This window comes from Apis cerana, linkage group LG10 (assembly GCF_029169275.1).
Source record: "Apis cerana isolate GH-2021 linkage group LG10, AcerK_1.0, whole genome shotgun sequence".
In the NCBI taxonomy this organism is placed as follows: Eukaryota; Metazoa; Arthropoda; class Insecta; order Hymenoptera; family Apidae; genus Apis; species Apis cerana.
The window spans coordinates 4,966,762-4,986,970 of NC_083861.1; the positions used below are offsets into that span (position 1 = coordinate 4,966,762).

General features: G+C 19.2%; 4 protein-coding genes and 1 non-coding gene across 20 annotated transcripts; 2 read left to right on the plus strand and 3 right to left on the minus strand.

Moving 5' to 3' along the window:
* Positions 1 to 520: 520 nt before the first annotated feature.
* On the plus strand, positions 521 to 4,145 carry LOC107993027 (glutamate--cysteine ligase catalytic subunit). Of its 4 annotated transcripts, none has more exons than XM_062080854.1 (10): positions 525 to 663; positions 762 to 913; positions 1,487 to 1,596; positions 1,782 to 1,967; positions 2,061 to 2,233; positions 2,303 to 2,517; positions 2,624 to 2,992; positions 3,077 to 3,427; positions 3,521 to 3,702; positions 3,771 to 4,145. In XM_062080854.1, exons 2-10 carry the CDS (start codon positions 764 to 766, stop codon positions 3,937 to 3,939), a joined length of 1,905 nt encoding a protein of 634 aa, XP_061936838.1. In that variant the 5' UTR covers positions 525 to 663; positions 762 to 763; the 3' UTR covers positions 3,940 to 4,145. The 4 variants fall into 4 exon arrangements, with proteins under 4 accessions (XP_028520219.1, XP_061936838.1, XP_016904694.1 ...); XM_017049205.3 differs by having other exon boundaries at positions 526 to 673; XM_017049204.3 differs by having other exon boundaries at positions 527 to 683.
* LOC107993028 (uncharacterized) lies at positions 2,457 to 6,953 on the minus strand. Its single transcript, XR_001765032.3, has 2 exons — positions 6,828 to 6,953; positions 2,457 to 2,741 (listed from the first exon to the last, which is right to left on the minus strand). It is a non-coding gene; the product is annotated as an uncharacterized LOC107993028 (transcript).
* Positions 4,009 to 6,869, minus strand: LOC133665612 (protein Mpv17). Its single transcript, XM_062080870.1, has 4 exons — positions 6,256 to 6,869; positions 6,057 to 6,172; positions 5,492 to 5,713; positions 4,009 to 4,841 (listed from the first exon to the last, which is right to left on the minus strand). The coding sequence occupies exons 1-4, from the start codon at positions 6,326 to 6,328 to the stop codon at positions 4,680 to 4,682; spliced, it is 573 nt and encodes a 190-aa protein (XP_061936854.1). The 5' UTR covers positions 6,329 to 6,869; the 3' UTR covers positions 4,009 to 4,679.
* Positions 6,954 to 7,009: 56 nt separating the features above from the next.
* Positions 7,010 to 17,371, plus strand: LOC107993025 (sodium/hydrogen exchanger 6). 13 transcript variants are annotated; one of them, XM_017049200.3, is made up of 13 exons: positions 7,010 to 7,565; positions 8,394 to 8,623; positions 8,781 to 8,858; positions 8,944 to 9,020; positions 9,290 to 9,499; positions 9,574 to 9,824; positions 9,904 to 10,106; positions 10,189 to 10,454; positions 10,533 to 10,584; positions 11,821 to 11,877; positions 13,055 to 13,258; positions 13,335 to 13,421; positions 16,337 to 17,371. In XM_017049200.3, exons 1-13 carry the CDS (start codon positions 7,322 to 7,324, stop codon positions 16,379 to 16,381), a joined length of 2,004 nt encoding a protein of 667 aa, XP_016904689.1. In that variant the 5' UTR covers positions 7,010 to 7,321; the 3' UTR covers positions 16,382 to 17,371. The 13 variants fall into 13 exon arrangements, with proteins under 13 accessions (XP_016904689.1, XP_016904686.1, XP_061936834.1 ...); XM_017049197.3 differs by having other exon boundaries at positions 17,190 to 17,371; XM_062080850.1 differs by having other exon boundaries at positions 13,070 to 13,258.
* Positions 17,372 to 18,999: 1,628 nt separating this feature from the next.
* LOC107993002 (metallo-beta-lactamase domain-containing protein 1) lies at positions 19,000 to 20,088 on the minus strand. Its single transcript, XM_017049158.3, has 4 exons — positions 19,938 to 20,088; positions 19,703 to 19,867; positions 19,498 to 19,614; positions 19,000 to 19,406 (listed from the first exon to the last, which is right to left on the minus strand). Exons 1-4 carry the CDS (start codon positions 20,086 to 20,088, stop codon positions 19,207 to 19,209), a joined length of 633 nt encoding a protein of 210 aa, XP_016904647.1. The 3' UTR covers positions 19,000 to 19,206.
* Positions 20,089 to 20,209: the final 121 nt, after the last annotated feature.

Here is a 20,209-nt window from a genome sequence, read left to right on the forward strand (position 1 = left end):
ATAGTAATTATTGTACATATTGTAATTATTATACATTTCTGAAATAAATTTTACTTTTTTGATGAATTTTAAATGTAATATATAATATCATATAATGTGATAATATTTTTTAAAAAAAAATTTTTTTACAATTTATTTTATTTATTGCATAATAGTAAATAATTATTTTATTTATTATAAATTAAATATTTATTTACAATTTATAAATTTATTATTCTATTTTTTATTATTTATAATATACATAAATATAATAACCATAAATCATAAATAAATTTACACAAATTCTTAGATTATCTGGCTATTAAATTTATATTCTATATTTTAAGAGTTAATCTCTTTAATTACATATATGAATCATCTGAACTGACCAGCAAAATGCTTGTAATGATACTAATCAATTAAAGATAAGATAATCTAAGATTATACAAAAAAATTACACGATTATTTTTATCAAATCAGAAATAATTTTACTGATATCTCCAGTATTTTTAGTTATAATATTCTGGTAGGAGAGTATGATTACCTTGTAGTTAAGTATATATCATTGAAGTGACGGGACATTTGTAAAATACTGTAGTTAGTCTACAAAGCATCAATAGTATTATACTTATCTTATTATAGAATTTTCATGGTTTTCTGAGTGTGAAGTAAAGTTATATCTCGGTATATCTCGGTACAAATCGGTTTGAATCGATCTTCCGCGAAATTTTGTTTTGAGTGTCAAATTTTAAAAAAAAATTAATATTAATTAACCTGTATAGATATGGGATTATTATCCGAGGGAAGTCCTTTAACCTGGGAAGAAACGAAAAATCTTGCTGATCATGTTCGAAAACATGGGATTATTCAATTTATTAATTTATATAAAAGACTTAGAGATCGACAAGGTGATATACTTAAATGGGGCGATGAGGTAATATTTATTTTTTAACTTTTATATTTTATTTGAGATTTGTAAACATAAATCGTAATTTCATATATTAATGAATATATATTACTTTTTTCTATATCATTTTCATATAGAATAATTTAAATATAGAATATTATGCAGTATTAATTTTTAATACATGTTAAAGAAAAAAATTTTATTAATAAATTTTTATTTTTAATTTAACATAATAATATTAATTATTAGTATTTTAAATTCAATTATAATTTTCAAAAATTATATTTAAATTTTATTTTATTTGTTGTTTATATTATTTTTATTTGCATGGATTTTTATATTATATATTATAATTAAAAAGAAACAATAAATAAATAAATGGTGCAATCAATTCTAGTTATTAAATTATTACAAAATGTGACCTTGACTTTTTTTTTCAATTAATTCATTTCTAGATCTGAGTTAATATTTTTTGTTGTAACTATGTAATTTATTAATATCATTCAGATAATGTAAAATCAATATATTTTCTTATTTATTACTATAATTTTAATATTTAGAAAATTTTAACATTTATAATAAAAAAAATCTTTTAAATAGGTTGAATATATGCTTATCAAATTTGATGATGAAGCAAAAATTGCAAAGCTTAGTTTAAGAGCTGCAGAAATATTAAAAACTTTAAACGAAAAAGAATATAATGATCCAGTGTAAGTATTTCATGTTTTTTTTTAAATAAGAATTTAAATTTATATTATTTATAAATATTGTACATATAAATATATATTTTATTGATTCTTTATAATATTTATTATTATTTAATATAATGACATTGATACATATAATTATATAATAATTATAAAATAATAAAAAGTAATATATATTTATTTCATAGCAATATTAAATCATTATGGAGACCTGAATATGGTGCTTATATGCTAGAAGGAACACCAGGGAAACCATATGGTGGTTTATTAGTTCATTTTAATATTGTTGAAGCTAATATGAAATATAGAAGACAAGAAGCCTCAAAATTATTGGGACCTAATGAAGTTTTAATGTCTTTAACTAATTTTCCTAGGTATATAAACTTTTTAATATTTTTAATATTAAATATTTTCATAATTTATTATATTTGATAAAAAGAATTATTATTTTATATATTTTCTTACAGAACAGGAGCACATGATTTCACGGATCCTCCTACACATCCAACTCCAAATTCAGGATCATCAAAAAGTTTGTTTTTTCCGGATGAAGCTATATATCCTGGTCACCCTCGATTTAAAACTTTGACAAGAAATATAAGAAAACGACGCGGAGAAAAAGTAGCTATAAACATTCCTAGTATGTATTTATTATATAATATGTTTTTTTTATAAATAAAATAATTTAACAAATAGTATTTTTTTGCAGTTTATAAAGATAAAAATGTTCCAAATCCATTTAAGGAAGATCTTAGTTCTTTAATTGAAGATAAATCTAATTGTGCAGCTAAAGAAGATCATATTTATATGGATGCTATGGGTTTTGGAATGGGATGTTGTTGTTTACAACTCACTTTTCAAGCTTGTAATATAGAAGAAGCAAGAACTTTATATGATCAATTAACACCTTTATGTCCAATAATGGTCAGTAATATGTAAATAATAATTATGTTTTCATAAATTTTGAAGATATGAAGTTAGCATATTCTTTCGCACATACGTTACAGAACATTTGTTTAAAATTCGACAGTTGGCTGTAACTGCTGCTAGTCCATTTTACCGAGGATATATAAGCGATGTTGATTGTCGATGGAATGTCATATCTTGTTCTGTAGACTGCAGAACACAAGAAGAACGTGGTCTAAAACCTTTAAAAGAAAATAAATTTAGAATTAATAAATCTAGATATGATTCCATTGATTCATATCTTAGTGTACAAGGAGAAAAATATAACGATGTTCCCTTAATTTATGATGATGAAGTATATAAACAACTTTTAGATAATGGAATTGATAAATTACTTGCGCAACATATCGCTCATTTATTCATCAGAGATACTGTATCTTTATTTTCTGAAAAAGTGCATCAAAATGATTTGGAGGATACTGATCATTTTGAAGTAATTATTATTATTATTAACTAATTTTAACATTAAAAATTTAATTTTATTTGATTATACAATTATTATTATATAAAATTTCAGAATATACAATCAACCAATTGGCAAACAATGCGATTTAAACCACCACCACCAAATTCATCTATAGGATGGCGTGTCGAATTTCGACCATGCGAAGTTCAAATTACCGATTTTGAAAATGCTGCAATAGTTTGTTTTATTGTTCTTCTTACAAGAGTTATTTTAAGTTATAAATTGAATTTACTCATACCAATTAGTAAAGTTGATAAAAATATGGCTCGAGCACAAAAGAGAAATGCTGTTACAGCAGAAAAATTTTGGTTTCGACGAGATATTACATCAGATATAAAAAAACAAGATGATGGACAAACAGAATATACAGAATTTACTATTAATGAAATTATCAATGGAAAGGTATTAATATTTTTTTCTTTAATTTTTTCATTTTTTTCAAGTAATATTAACAAAAGTTAAAAATGCTCTATATTTAATATTTTTTTATAACAGGATGGTGTTTTTCCGGGTTTAATACCTTTAGTAAATTCATATTTAGCCAGTATGGATGTAGATGCTGACACGCATTGTACTGTACAAGCATACATGAAATTAATACAAAAGAGATCTTCTGGAGAGTTATTAACAACTGCTGCATGGTTAAGAAAGGAAGTCCTTTCACATCCAGAATATAAGTATGTATTTTTATGTTTCTAAATATAGAAATTTTTATTGTATTTCTAATCTTATATTGCATTAATAGATACGATTCCGTAATAACACAACGTATCAACTATGATTTATTAAAAAAAATACAAAAAATAGTATCTAATGAAATATCGTGTCCAGAATTACTCGGGACGTGTATATCATCTAAAACCAATGAAACCATACCTGCAGCAGTTGCAAAAGCAGAAAAAGTTCCAATGTGAATTATTGTTGTTAATGGTAATGGTTTAAATATACTTAAATATATATATGTGTGTGTATGTGTGTATATGTATATATATATATGTATATATGTATATATATATATATATATATATATATATATACATATATATATATATATTATATACACATATATATAAAATAGATATATGATGATTTAAATAGACTACAATTATTTTAAATTTAATTTTCGTTTACTTTATTACACTTCAAATGTTCTTGTACGTACTTAAAATAATATATATTTACATATAATGATTTAATGGTTATTAAAAACAATAACATTCCATAAAATAATGTTATTCCTAATACATAAAAAAATATATACATTTGTAAAAAATACCATTTTTTTATAGAAGGAATTATTATGATATAAATATAAATTATGACGTTTATATGACTAAATATAAATAATAATTACTAAAAACATATATTAATTCAGAAAATATACAAACTATATATATATATAGTTATTTTGAGATCAAATACTTCATTGTAATTATAAATACATTTTTTAATAACTTATAACAAAATGCTTTTGTGATTATTTACAATGCTTATCGTTGTTTTATAATAAAATATTATATTGTTTATTTTTAATGATTAATATTATAATGTTATTCAAAAGTTTAACTTTTTATTATATTATTATGAACAATATTTAAATTTAATAGTTAACATTATTGTTATTTAAAAAAAATATATGTTTATAAATTTTTACTTATTTTATATATATATCTATTTGCCTTTTTTGTTGTTCTCCTAAAGTAAATGTCTTATATGATACATAAGTATTCCATAAGATAGCTACTGATTGTACTAATAGAACTTGATATTGTAAAGGTATAAAATAAAAATTAATTAATTGTATTATAGGCCAAATCTGAAAAAAGGAATTATACATTTTTTACAAAATTTATTAAATGTACAAGATGTTAATATATTCGTGGAACATCTTTCATGTAAACTAAACTTTAATTGGATAAAATAAATAACTGGAATTGAGCAATTTGATTTCCAAATTGCCTAATATAAATCTTTTTAAAAACAATATAAAAATTGTTACAAATCTTATTATTAATCTTTATTGAAAATATATTTATTTTTAGAAAACATTATAATAAAAAAAATTATATACAATTAATTTTTATAAAAAATTTGAATATTATTCTGGAATTGAATTTAATATTTTCAAAATAAATATTGCATTGATATAATTTTAATATAATTAAAATGTTAAATTACAAGCATTTAAGTTTGCATTAAGTGAAATGAGAAAAAAACAGAATGAAACTGCAGATTGATAGATAGCTATTTCTTTCTATTTTCATTTCGCTTCATTTAAATTTAAATTTAAATATAAATTGCTTATAAATTATTTGTTAATTTATTTATTAAATCTAAATTGAAATTTTTATATATTAATTTTATATTTGTTCTGATCTTTAAAATTGACTCTTCAAAAATGTCACAAAAATATATTAACATTTTATATATAATTTTAGAATTTATTGTTTAAAATTATTATATTACTTTATAATTATTAAGTAAAATATCTAGATATTCATTAGATAATTTTGTTTTTATTTGTTCAAAATCTTTTCCTTGTAAAAGACCAACAGTTGTTAACACAATTCCTAAACCTGCAGGTGCAAAAATTAATTGATCACAAGCTACTTTCTTTAATACTGCAATTCCAGTCTTTGAGCCAATATATTTATCTAATATTCCATACCAGGTTCTTGTTACAGGTCCCTGTCATATCCATTAAATGAAATTTATTTTATAAAATGTTATATAATTTTTTATATAATTTATTTAACTATTTTTTATATAATTTATATAATTAATTTATTTATTATTTATTTAATTATACTAAATTTAATCATAATTTAATTATAATAATTATAATTATTAATTAATAATTTAATCATAATTTAATCATTGAATTATTAAATTTTAATAAATAAATATATTAATAAATTAATATATATTATAATATTAGATTATTATAATAATATATTATAATAATATATATTATAAATGTTATAATTAAATGTTAAATGCTTTTAAGCATTTTTGAATCAAATTGACTTACAGTAATAAAAAATCCTATACTTCCAAATTGAGCTGTTCTTAGAAAATCTAATTCCTTAAATTTTTTTCGTTCAATAAAATTTTGTGCAATTTGATCTCCCAATGCCATTAATATACCTGTTAATTTCATACCATGAGTAATTAATATGTTAAATGATAAAATAATTTTTAATATTTTAGAAATGCAGGATAGTTTTTACCTGCTTGTGTTGCTTGAACGATTATTGGGTATCTTGTCACTACTCTTCGACATACTTTGATAATACCCCACATATAGATAATGCCATTATTATTTTATTTATAAATTATCACAATTTTAATGAATTTTAATAAATTAACATGTATTTTAATTTATTAATTCTATCTTTATTTAATCTAATATTATGTATATAAACTTTACATACATATTTATGTCATTTCTTAGATTTCTTATATTGACAATAAGTGTACTTTAATATATTTAAATACAATATTAAATATATTTAAATTATATCAAGATATTTGATAATATCAAATGTGATAATATTAGCAATATAAAGAATGTATTATTAGATTTGTAATGATTTTTAATTTATGAAATAATTATTAAGTATATTATTATATACATATACATACACACATGTATATCTCATATCTATTTAATATAATCTTATTTGTTAGAAAATTATTAAAAAAATAATATCTTCACATATCAGTAAATTTATTTTAAATATTATGAAATATTTTATGAAAGCATTGATTTATATTCTTGAAAGCTTTATATATAGCCTACCTGAGGCCATGATGAAAATAAATTCGGACTAACAATGTCAAAATTCTCACTTCGATGTAATTAATCAAATTACTAAAAATAACTAGCGTGAGATTTATATTGTTTTTCAATTTTAAGTTATCAATGTTTACATTTAATTATATATGTTGTCATGGCAAATTAAATATACAAGATATAAAATAAAATTTTTATTATTCAATACAGTATACATAATCACGTATGTATTTTCTATATTTATATATGATTATATATACTTAAATATACTTATAATTTTTTTAGAAAAGTGTTAAGATTATACTATTAAATTGTTATTAGATTTCTCATTTATTTGAATATTGAAATAGAATTCCCGCTTCGAATAAATTTGACAATGTTACCAAATTCTACAATATTTTACTATATTTATATATATATTAAATAAACTTTATATCAATAATACAGTTGGCTATACTGTTAAATTGACAGTCTGTTTAAGAAATGGTTGTAAAGTAAAGATGGCAGTAAGGGGTGATGCACAAATTGTCCTCTTCGTTATTTTGTGTATTTTCTTATTAAAATCGTGTAATGGAGCCGCGACAGATATTGAATTAGATGCAAAAGCACAGCTATTGCATAGACTTGATAGTTTAAATCTTTTATTATACACATTTTTATTGATATTAACTGTTTTAACAATATGGACATTTAAACATCGTCGCCTTAGGTTCCTCCATGAAACTGGTCTAGCTGTCATTTATGGTAAGTCGTCTGCTATAACTACTGTTTACAATCATAATTATAATGCAAATTATACAAATTTTAATTTTTATTTAAATTTATTTAAAATTTTTTTAAAGCATTTTTTATTATGAATAAATATATATAGTATATATATAATATAAATACTGTTTTATTTCAGATTTATATTCTTATATTCTATTCTTTCTATATAGATATATATAAATTATATATAATATATAGTTAAAATAATATTAAATACTTTTATTATATATATTATAATAATATAATAATATAATAATAAATATATATAATATAATATAATAAAAATATTTTTAAATAAATTGACTTATTTAATATACTTAATATACTTATACATCAGAAATATTTAATTTTAATTAATTATAATTAAATACATTTCATAATATAATTCTAAATTGATTATTAAAAATTATTAAAAAGAATAAATGATAAGTAATAATTATTAAATATTTATTTTATCAATTTTCTATATTAATATTTATTTGATATTTTTTTGTCAATAGAGATATTACATCATAAAATTGATGTATAATCTTTATATATAAATAAGAACTAAGATTTAATAGTTTAAAAAAAGAATAATTTTTCATCATTTGAAATATTGATTATCAATTGTTAATGATTAAATTTAAATTATTATTAAATTATTATAATTAATAATTTCATAAAATATATATATTAAACATTTTAAAATAATATTAATTTATTATGAATTTATTATTATATGTACATGTGTATTATTACATGTGTATTTGTTATATATATATATATATTGATATATATATATATATATATATATTTTTTTAGGATTAATTATAGGAGCAATAATACGTTATGGATTTACAACAAGTAGTACTATTCTTCATATGCCTGTTGTACCAGACAACAGCAGTAAATATAACCAATCAGTTCCTCCCGATACATTATGGTTACGTTTTCCGGAAGATAAAGGAGGTGGTAATATTATTAAAAATAAAACATTTGCCTATTTATTCAGAGGAGAGATTTATAAACAAGATAATGAAATAGATTTGAAGGTATTATTTTATTCAATTATTTATAATCTAATTTTTAATAATACATTAGAATTATTAAATAATTAAATATTGTATTTGTAATTATGTATTTCATTAAATTATAATTAAATTGAACATTAAAAGGAAATAATTAAATAAAAATATAAAATTTTAATAGGCCACCTTTGATTCTGAAATATTTTTTAACATTATTTTGCCACCAATTATTTTTCATGCTGGGTATAGTTTGAAACGTGTAAGTAGCAAATGTTCAATTATTTATATTTATTATTTAATACTATTATTTAATATACTATTATTAATTTTGTATTTTATTTCAGAAATATTTCTTTAGAAATTTAGGAGCAATTCTTATGTATGCTTTAATTGGAACATCTATATCGGCTTTTGTTATTGGGTATGTGTTTCATTTATAATGAGAAATATATGTATACATAATTAATAAATAGATTATATTTTCCTGTCATAATAACAAGTTTATTTACATCTTTTAAAGTTTTTATATGGAACATTTCTTATGATTAATTTTGCGTTCATAGGTCATTTAGATTGAATATATCTGTTGTTTTGTTCATTGACTATAGATAAAGAAAAAAATTCTTTTTAATATAATGTTATATTTTTTTAATCATACATTTCTTATGTTTATATTATTCTTTTTTTCAGAGCTTTGATGTATGCTTTTGTACAATTAATACCACATCTCTCTGCTTCATTTACATTTTTGGATACTTTATATTTTGGTGCATTAATATCTCCTACAGATCCATTAACAATAATTTCTATTTTTAATGATTTACATGTAGATGTAAATTTATATGCTTTAGTATTTGGAGAAAGTGTGTTAAATGATGCAGTTGCAATTGTACTTAGTGGGTATGTATATAAGAATATCAAAAAGTTTTGATCAAATATACATATAAATTATATATATAAATTATGTATTTCAGTTCCATACAAAATTATGGAGAACGTTATCAATCAGGTTCAGGTGGATTTGAAACTGTAGCATTTTTTCAAGCATTTGGTGATTTTGTTGGAATATTTAGTTTATCTTTATTTATTGGTGCTACCATGGGCTGTATTACTGCTTTGTTAACTAAATTTACTAGAGTCCGAGATTTTCCTCTTTTGGAATCAGCATTATTTGTTTTAATGTCCTATAGTACTTTCTTAATTGCTGAAGCATCTGATCTTACAGGTAATATTTTATAATTTTATATGCATTAAATTTATCGTCTTCAATAGTAAATTTTTATATGTAATTTATTTATATTCAGGTGTAGTTGCAGTCTTATTTTGTGGTATTTGTCAAGCACATTACACATATAATAATTTAAGTCCAGATTCGCGTCAACGGACAAAACAACTATTTGAACTTTTAAATTTTTTAGCAGAAAACTTTATATTTAGTTATATTGGTGTTTCAATGTTCACTTTTCCGAAACATCATTTTGATCCAGGATTTATTTTTGCAGGATTCGTATCCTTATTTTGTAAATATTAATTTTAAGTTAATATTTTATAATACATACTTTTTATAATCCTTAATTATTTTATTATAGTTATGTGCATTATTAGGTCGTGCAGCTAATGTATATCCATTATCTTTTATATTAAATTTGGCACGAAAACCAAAAATATCGCTAAATTATCAACATATGTTATTTTTTGCTGGTTTACGCGGAGCTATGAGTTTCGCTCTAGCAATTAGAAATACTGTCTCTGATGCTCGACAAGCAATGTTAACAACAACGAGTTTAATTGTAATTCTAACAGTTATTTTTCAAGGTGGTGCAACAACCCAATTTTTAAGCTGGTTTAATATACCGTAAGTGTAAAAAATTTCTGTTATTATAATTATAAACTTTTTTATTTTATTATTATTAAACAAATTATTTTTTTTCAGAGTTGGAGTAGATGAAGAAATAGAAGGATTGTCACATAATGGAATGCGCAGTGTAAGTATTATATTTTTATTTTTAATTATTATTATTGATTTTTTCACTTCGTAAAAGTATAAATAATTTTAATAATTAAAATTTCATTTGCACTAACATATTTAGTGAAGAGTAAGATTTCTATTTATGTACTTTTGATATAAAAAATATATATTTGATAAAAAAAATATAATTTTTATTATAATATAATTTATTCATTACTAATATTTACTTTAATAGAATACAATTTTTTGTTATTTTTATAATTTTTACAAGTAAATTTTTTTTAAGTAAATTTGCTATTTTATTTTTTATAAATAATAAATAATAAATGCTATAAGAATAAGTAACAAAAACATCTAATTCCTTAATATATATATATAAAAATAAAAAATGTAAATAAATTTTTATTAATTTGTTCTATTTTTATATAAGAAAATATAAAATACATCAAAACTCATCAAAAGTCAGCAAAATTTTAATAAGATTATTTTAAATTTGATTATTTTATTAATTAGCTTTTAAAATTATCTTTTAGATTTTATTAGATATTATTGTTATCAGAAAGCATCTCTTTATGAATTATATATATAACAATTTAAACCATAAACTGATTGATATCAATCTTTAAAATTAAAAATTTAAATTTTAATTATTTATATTTAAATAATTATATAAATAAATTAAAGAACATTTAGTAAAATGTAAATATTTATTAGAAATAAAAGAAATTTCATCTATTATTGATTTTTTTAGACTATCTATATATAATACAACATATAATCATATAATGATATATGTATAATGAATATACATATAATAATCATTTAATGAATATAAAATAATCTAAATTGTTTAACAAAATAGTATTTCTCTAGAAAAATTTAAATGCAAATATATTTATGCATGAATGCTTTTTATACTATTATCCTTCATCCCTAAATTAGTGGTGTATGCACTTTTAATATTATACACTATTATCAATAATTTCTAAAATTTTTATTTCTTAATAAATATACGAGAAGATTATATTTATAAATGTTTATTTTTTAAATTTCATTTAAATAACATAATATTTCTGCACAAAGATTATTAAAATCATATATAGCTTGCACTAGAATTTAACATTTTATAAAATCTGAGCATGTTTAATTACATTATATTAAAGTTGATAAAAAAGCTTAATTAATCTTAAATAATTGCGCTTAATAATTAATATAAAAAAAATACTGGAATTTAACATACTAATGTTAATAGTCTGGTGGCGAAGGTGGCTTTGGAGATCTGGACATACGTAGGGAGAGAAGTCCGCCGGTATGTTTTTCTATTAAAAATTGAGTTATATTATTTATATAATCATAAATAATTCATGCATTTAATGAATTTCTATTTATTACATTGAAATTAATTTAATCTTAATTTTTTGTAGTATATTTAATATTTTCTTATATCTTTATGTAACAACAAATAATTAGTTTTATGCATAAATAGTATTATATGAGTTGCTTTCTGTCACTATCTATTATTAATAGAGAATTTAATATTTTAAAATAGGGATTTAATAAAAATTATCTTATTAAAATATTTGCAATGACTACTATATTTTATTAAATGAATATTAAATATTATTATTAAAATATTATTTATTAAAAATAATAAGATAATGTGTAATAAAATAAATATGATAAATATAATATGAAATAAATCAGATTATTATTTTAATAATATCAAATTATATAAATATATTAATATCAATTATATAAATATATAAATATTGATTCTTTTTTTGAAAATAGAATTTAGTTTCATAAAATATAGAAATTATTATTTTATTTAAAAATAAAAAGAAATTTCATTTTATATTATGTTTAATTAGATCTATATATTATAAATAATATTACTAATAATATTATTTATAATAATATTAATATGCTTATGTTTATATCTTGCAAATTAATTTAGCTTATTTTTATATAAGAAAATTAATTGTAATGTAATTGCTAATATGTTTGGCTTTTTATATAAAAATTATAATTTCAATTTCATTAAATGTTTGATTTGCTAATTGCATGAGCTTAAATATTTCTTTTTGTATTATTTTTGTTATCCATTCTGTATGTTGATGATTAGTAGTGTATATGTTTATATCCATTTATATTCATTAACATATATTCATTAAGATATAAATAAATTAACAAAGTATATAGAATGAACAATCAAGCATGTTTTTTAATACTATAAAAAAATTTAATTAAAAATCTTCAATATTTAAAATTATATATTATAACATACAATTTAATATAATATACAATTATATATATGCTATTTAATCATTTTATATAATTCAAACTTATTTGAATAATTGAATTAATAAATTATTTTTATTATTTAAATATTTTTCATCTAATTTTTAGCTTAATTTTTAATTAAATTTGAATAAATATCATTATCATACAGGATGGATGATTAAAATATTCTTCACATTTCACAGTATAATTCTATGCAGGATGGATCATTACCAAGCAGTGGCATAAAACCTAATGAAAAAGCATTACTTGCCAGAATCTGGGGTGATTTTGACACGCGCTACATGAAACCACTTTTAACTCACTCCAGACCTACATTATTGGAAACATTGCCAGTTTGTTGTACACCTTTAGCTAGAATTCTTACAACAACGCAACAAATGACACAGGTATAATATATGATTTTAGAAATTTTTTTTATTGTAGAATTATTAGATATTTTATTTCAAGACATTTTTATTTTAGGATGAAGCTGTTAGAAAAGCAGATTCAGATTCAGATTTTTGTCTCGAAGATCGTGAATTGGAGCGACGAAGGACTAGTGTCCAACCGGTGAGTTTTCATCAACCTAATCTCAATTACACTATTAATCCGTGCTATCAGCCTAACAGCACAGATGCAACTAATCCAGATGAACCTTATGTAATTCTTAATTTACACAGAAGGTAGAAGTACTGGATTTGATTTAAAATATTTAAATCTTGTATAAAAATTATATGTGAAAATAATTCTTATATTATGGTATAAATGAGTTTATCATTTATACCTAATTTTCATGTAATTATATTTTAAATATTATTTCAAGTTATATCATTATTTAAAAACACTTGTACAACATAGCCTTTCCATTTTATATGAAAATTATATGAATTATATTTTTAGTATTAAATGTAATATATATTTCTATTTAATATCTTAAAATTTTATTATTAATTTTATGAATTATATGAATTATTTTAATTTTATGAGTCATACTTATATTAATTATATTTTCTTATATATAATAAGAATATAGCTTATATCAAAATCTTTCATATAAAATGTATAGAATATGCATGAAAAACTTATTTTCCTTCATTATAAATATGCAATGATACACATTTGAATTATTAAATAAAATATTAAATAATATTTAAATTTATTTATTTGTGAAATTATTTATATAATAAATATATATATAATATTTACTCAATTGTAATCCTAATATAAAAAAAAAATATTGTGTATCGTTGTCATATTTAGGTTTATGGGTTATTAACAATACTAATAATATTTTTACAATGACAAGAAATCAAACATAAAATATATTGAAATTGAAATTTTATTATAAGCATGAATTTACATATAGTCATCTTACTAAAGTTATTTTACAGATGCAGTAAATGTATTCTAGTCATTAATTACTTGTAAGAAATTTGTGAAGAATTAATGAGTTTATTTCAAAGATTTATTTGAAATAATGTGTCTAATATTATAATTTAATTCCTTATCCACATAACAAATTAAATATTAAAAAGATTACTTCATTTCTTACTTTTTCAAATAATTTTTTTTATTCGAAAATTATGTTTAATGTCTAATATTTAAAAAAATATTTAAAAAATTTTTAAATGATATATTTTTGTTAAATTAATTTAAGTGTTAAAAATTTGTGTTTTTTCTTTTAATCTATATATATGTATATATATATACGCATACATATATATGTATATATATGTGTATATATATATATATATATATATACATATATATGTATATATATGTGTGTGTATATATATATATGTATGTATATATGTATGTATATATATGTATATATATGTATATATATATATATATTTTTTTCTTTTTTATAATTTAGAACAATTTTTTTAGTCTATTTGATCGCGCTCTTACCAATTTTTTTAGAGAAAAAGAAATGATGATGATGATGAGGACCTAAGAATCATTGGAATGGAAGGATTTATTCCGTTAAGAACATTGTAACGAGACAGAAGCCATTGAAAATAATGTTTTGAGAAGATTATTTTTAAATGCTTTATATTATACTTAGGAGTAGGATTAAATATTAAAAATAATTATATATTTTGTATATAAAATTTTTTAATAATAGTTTTAATTTCTTTATATCAATAGTAAACAAGTTAATAATATTCTCTCTATATATTTCTCAATTTTTTGCAATTTTAAAAAAAAATTTATTATTTTTTTCATTTAAAAAATTTGATGTACAGTAGTTATTTTTTAATAATTATTTATTATTTGAAAATGAATCTTCATATTTCTATATATTCATGTTAATTTTAAATTATTTTAAATTATTTAATACATTTCTTTTTAAATATTAGAAATAATATTATACAACAAATTATCTGTACTGCATTTATTTCTTGTCTTCTTAATATTATAGTGCAATATATTTTAATGTAAATGTAAATTATGAAAATCAAAACACATGTAGTACATAATAATGGGTTTTGAAAATGTACATATTGTGATTTTTTTGAAAGTATTAATATAATATAAAAAAAATAATTATAATAATAATAAAAACTTCAATAGAATTTTGATCTATATTAAAGATTTATATAAAATTACTATCATTTTTAAATATATTGTAATTGAACATTAAACATAATTTTCAGTGTTCAATTAATTGTTTTTGAATTTTTGAATCTTTTTAAATCTCATTATATCTCAACAATATTATTAATAATTACAAGATTTATGAAGTAAATATTATGCAGTATAATTTCTGTAATTTTTTTTATATTAATTATATATTTTATTTATTTATTGTTATATTGGAGAAGGATCTGTTTTCATCTATCATTTAATGAATGTTATTGCATGTAACCTGAGAAACCAAATTACTTTTCAGGCATCAATTTTTCATATCAGAAATGCCATCTAAAAATTGCCGCTTGCACACTACTTATGCTATTAGTAACAAATAATTTCTGCAAAAAAAATAATCTTTTATATCTGCTTTCTATACATTATTTATGAATATTTCTTACTATATAATTATACTAAATATATTTATTTTTAATTGTTGGTGTAAATTTTGCTACATAGCACTTGCATATAATTTAGTGCACATATAGTTAATTTTATTTAATGTAATTTAATATCATCAAAAGAAAATAAAATGTATAAGTGTTTTACAATTTTATATATTTTATGTTTAGAAAATTTTAAAAAATTATGGTAGTATTATTAAATCATATATTTTGTTCAAGATTTTTTAAAAATATTGTATTATTGTGCAATCGGCAAATAATTTATTTTGATAATAACAAATATGTAATTATGTTAATATATAACTGGTATTTTTCTAGAAAATATTTTTATTCTGTGTAAATTACTGTTTTTTATTATGTAATATTTTTTGTACATTTATTTTTAATTTTTCAATTTTTGATTTTATTATAGCATATATTGCTTATTTATATTTGGTTTCTCCACAGACACATGTAAGGAGCTCTCAAACAGAACACGTTTATAAAAAATAAATCCAATATGATTTATTAAATTGTATAAATTTTTGGGACTTTCTCTACAATTCTTTTAAATACAAATTAATATTCTTCTTATTTAATATACCATAAATATTTAATATCAATGTTACTTCATCCAAATTTTAATTCAGTATGTTTTATTTTTAATGTTGTCTAATTTTATTATCATACAGATAAATTTTAATTTCTTCAAGTAATATATAACATGTATGTTTTCTAATATATTGTAATCAACATCTCAGATAGTATTTAATGAAAATTATGATATAGGTATGTGCGTATGCAATGTTGGTCAAGTATTACATATTATTACTGTACTATAGTTTCTATAAATGTTGATTATATTTTATAGTATTTATTTTCTTCAATATTTTGGAAAATAAAAGACATTGACTACAAAAGATTAAATGTAAGTATTGTATAAAGAATAAATAATAAGGAAAAGATAAAAAATTATAATATATTATTTATATTTATATTACATTATATTTGCATATTTTTTAATTTTTTTTTTTAATAATGAATTCATAAAAATAAATTTAATATTAGACTACAAATATATACATATATATAATAATCCTTCTCCTTATTTAATAATTTATTTATTCTAATTATGATACTTGCATAAAAATAGATTCTATTTTAAATGTTAATTTAAACTTGTACATATTACTGATTTTGTTAAAATAATTTTTACCAAGAATCTTTACACACATAAAATCAATAATTGTATTTGATATACTAAATAATGCGTAAGAATCTAGAGATGGATTCTTCATATATTTAATACTTTGTGGGGCAGCTGGGAACTGTGATGGGAGAAGTTAGTCCGGGACCACTACCATTGCACACACGCGTCGCCTTGCCAGGTTTGGTCGGCAAACATTTATAGAGACTAATTGATATTGGTAAATAACCTTACCTTTTTATGTATAATATTATATGTGCAACTAATAAATGTATTTATTTGTAAAGCTTAAAAAATCTGTGCAAAAATTATTACATTTAATATTATCCATCATAAATACAATTTGAAGCTTTTCTATTATATGCACATATTTAATTAATATAAATTATAAAAATTAATTAAACATAAATATATTATAATATATGTAATAAACAATTTATATCACTCTCATTTTATAATAAGTATGATTATATTATTGTCTTTTAAATATCAAACTCAAAATTAATATATATATATATATATGTTATATATATATATATATTATAGTATTATATATTACATTTATTGGTTGTACTAAATTTAATCAAGTTTTATTATGTAAAATAAAATTAATTATTAGTTATATAAAAATCAATAAATATAAATTATACTTTTCTCGTGACATATGTATGTATGATTTATAATTCAATGAAAGTCCTACTTTATAGAGATTATCAAATATTATAAAAAAAAATTTATCTTTGAACATTATTGAATTAAAAATATAATGAATTAAATATAATAAGATATCAACTTATATTTGCATTCAAATATAATAATTCATAATGAAATATAATAAAAGAAAAAGAAAGTAAATAATTACATAATTACATTTTGTTAGAAATTTATATTTCTAAAACTATATTAAATAGAAATTGTTTCAGAAAATTTTTAAATTAATACTATGACAATAATTGGTTTTAATTCTTACATTGAAAAAAAATATTTTATGGATCTTAATGATAATATTATATATTATATATAATATATATATGATTATATTTAGATCTTAACAATAATATAAATATTATATAATTTCAAATTATTATATTTGAATGTATTTTGTAATAATTTAAAGTTATATTTAATATAATTGTTATTTGAATGAAGAATTTTATTTAGCAAATTGATTTTGTTGACATATATAATCATATTTGTATTTAAAGTGCAGAATATTTATGATAAAACACATAAATATATATAATTTACATATATTTTAATTTATAATTTTACATATTAAACAATTATTATATACAGAAATAATAGCCAGTGCCAAGTTTACAAAAATTACAAGATAAATTATAAAATTCTTTTATGAAAATGATTGCATAAGTAGAAATTTTAATATATTTTAAATAACACATGATACTGATTTCAACAAAAAATAAAAAATATATGCATATATATATATATATATATATATATATATATTACAAATTATGAAAATATGAGAAATAAATAAAATAACATTTTTTGCAAAATGTACTCCAATTGTTTTTTAAAAACTCATGATAATTATAAATTTTATATGTTTATTATATTTTTAGAAAATATTTACTTATAATTTACTTATATACATATATATCAATGTTAAATGTATATAATGTACAATTCAAATATGATTTACCAGCACTATTTAAAACGTAAAATACAAAAATAAAAATATATGAAATTTTATTTTAAATGTTGGCTGTGAATACTTGACAAAAATATTTGAATTTGTAGTTTACATCTTAAAATAAATATTGCAAAATGCAATAAGAAGTTATATTTCCAATATGTTACTTTTTTTCAAATTAATATGTTTTTAAATTAACTTATTTTAATTATAAATGAATTACACTAACTTATAATATCATGTAAGGAATAAAATTTTACCATGTAATATTTAAAATTATCTTTTTCTATATATTTGTGAATTGAACAATATGTAATAATCATTGCAATGTATACATATATATAAAATAATAATATTGTGATACTATGTACACTTATAGTGTTTTAATAAAGTATTTGTAAAAACAAAATAAAAATATATAAAATATATATTTAAATGTGTATATTAATATTAAAATAATATATAATTATTATATTATATAATTACTTGATTTTTAATAATTCTTTTCATATCATTAGTAACAATAAACATTGATCCATGACCAGGTATTATAAAATTTGCCAAATCAATTATATAAGCTCGCATATGTGATTGAATTTTTTGTAATTCTTTAGTTCCTAATTCCTGCCAAAGAAATGGATTTAGTATATCTTCTTCTTTTTCGAATAAATCACCTAAATCACATAAAATTGATAAAAATATGAAAATATATGTATATAAACTATTTATAATTTTATCATATTATATTATTTTTAAAAAATAAACCTGTAATAGCAAAACATGTAGGTTTTTCAGAAATTATAGTTTCAACTAAAACTGTAACATCATCCATTGTATGGCCAGGAGTTGCTATAACTTTAACTTCTGGGCAAATTTGATATCCTATATATATATTTTTTCAATAATTATAATTTTTATATATTTAATTTTATGTACTTATAATTTTATTAATACATTACAAAAATTTTACCGTTTTTTAAATCTTTATCGAAAAATAATTCTCCACGATGTACACAAGTTCCTATTATATGTTCAGCATTTGTAAAAAGATTATTGTTTCCTATATGATCAGCATGGCTATGAGTACAAACAACATAATCAATTTTATCAGGTGTAATATTATGTTTACTAAGTGCTAAAATAAATTTTTTATTTAAGCATTTTATTATTAAATTGAAATCAATATATCAAATAAACAATAATACCTTGTATTATTTTTTCTCGATCCCAAGCTGTCATAGTATCAACAATAATATTCTTGGATGCTTTTATTAATGTACAAGTACAATTTGCTTTCATTGTTCCATCGTCAAGTTTTATAGAGTAACCATTAAATAATACAATTACTTCGCACATTTTTGAAATTAAAATTAAAAGATTTTTTTAGAATTTAACAATAAAAAAAAATTAAAAGATTTTTTTTAGAATTATATATATATTTTTTAGAATATATATAATAATATATATTATATGCCTT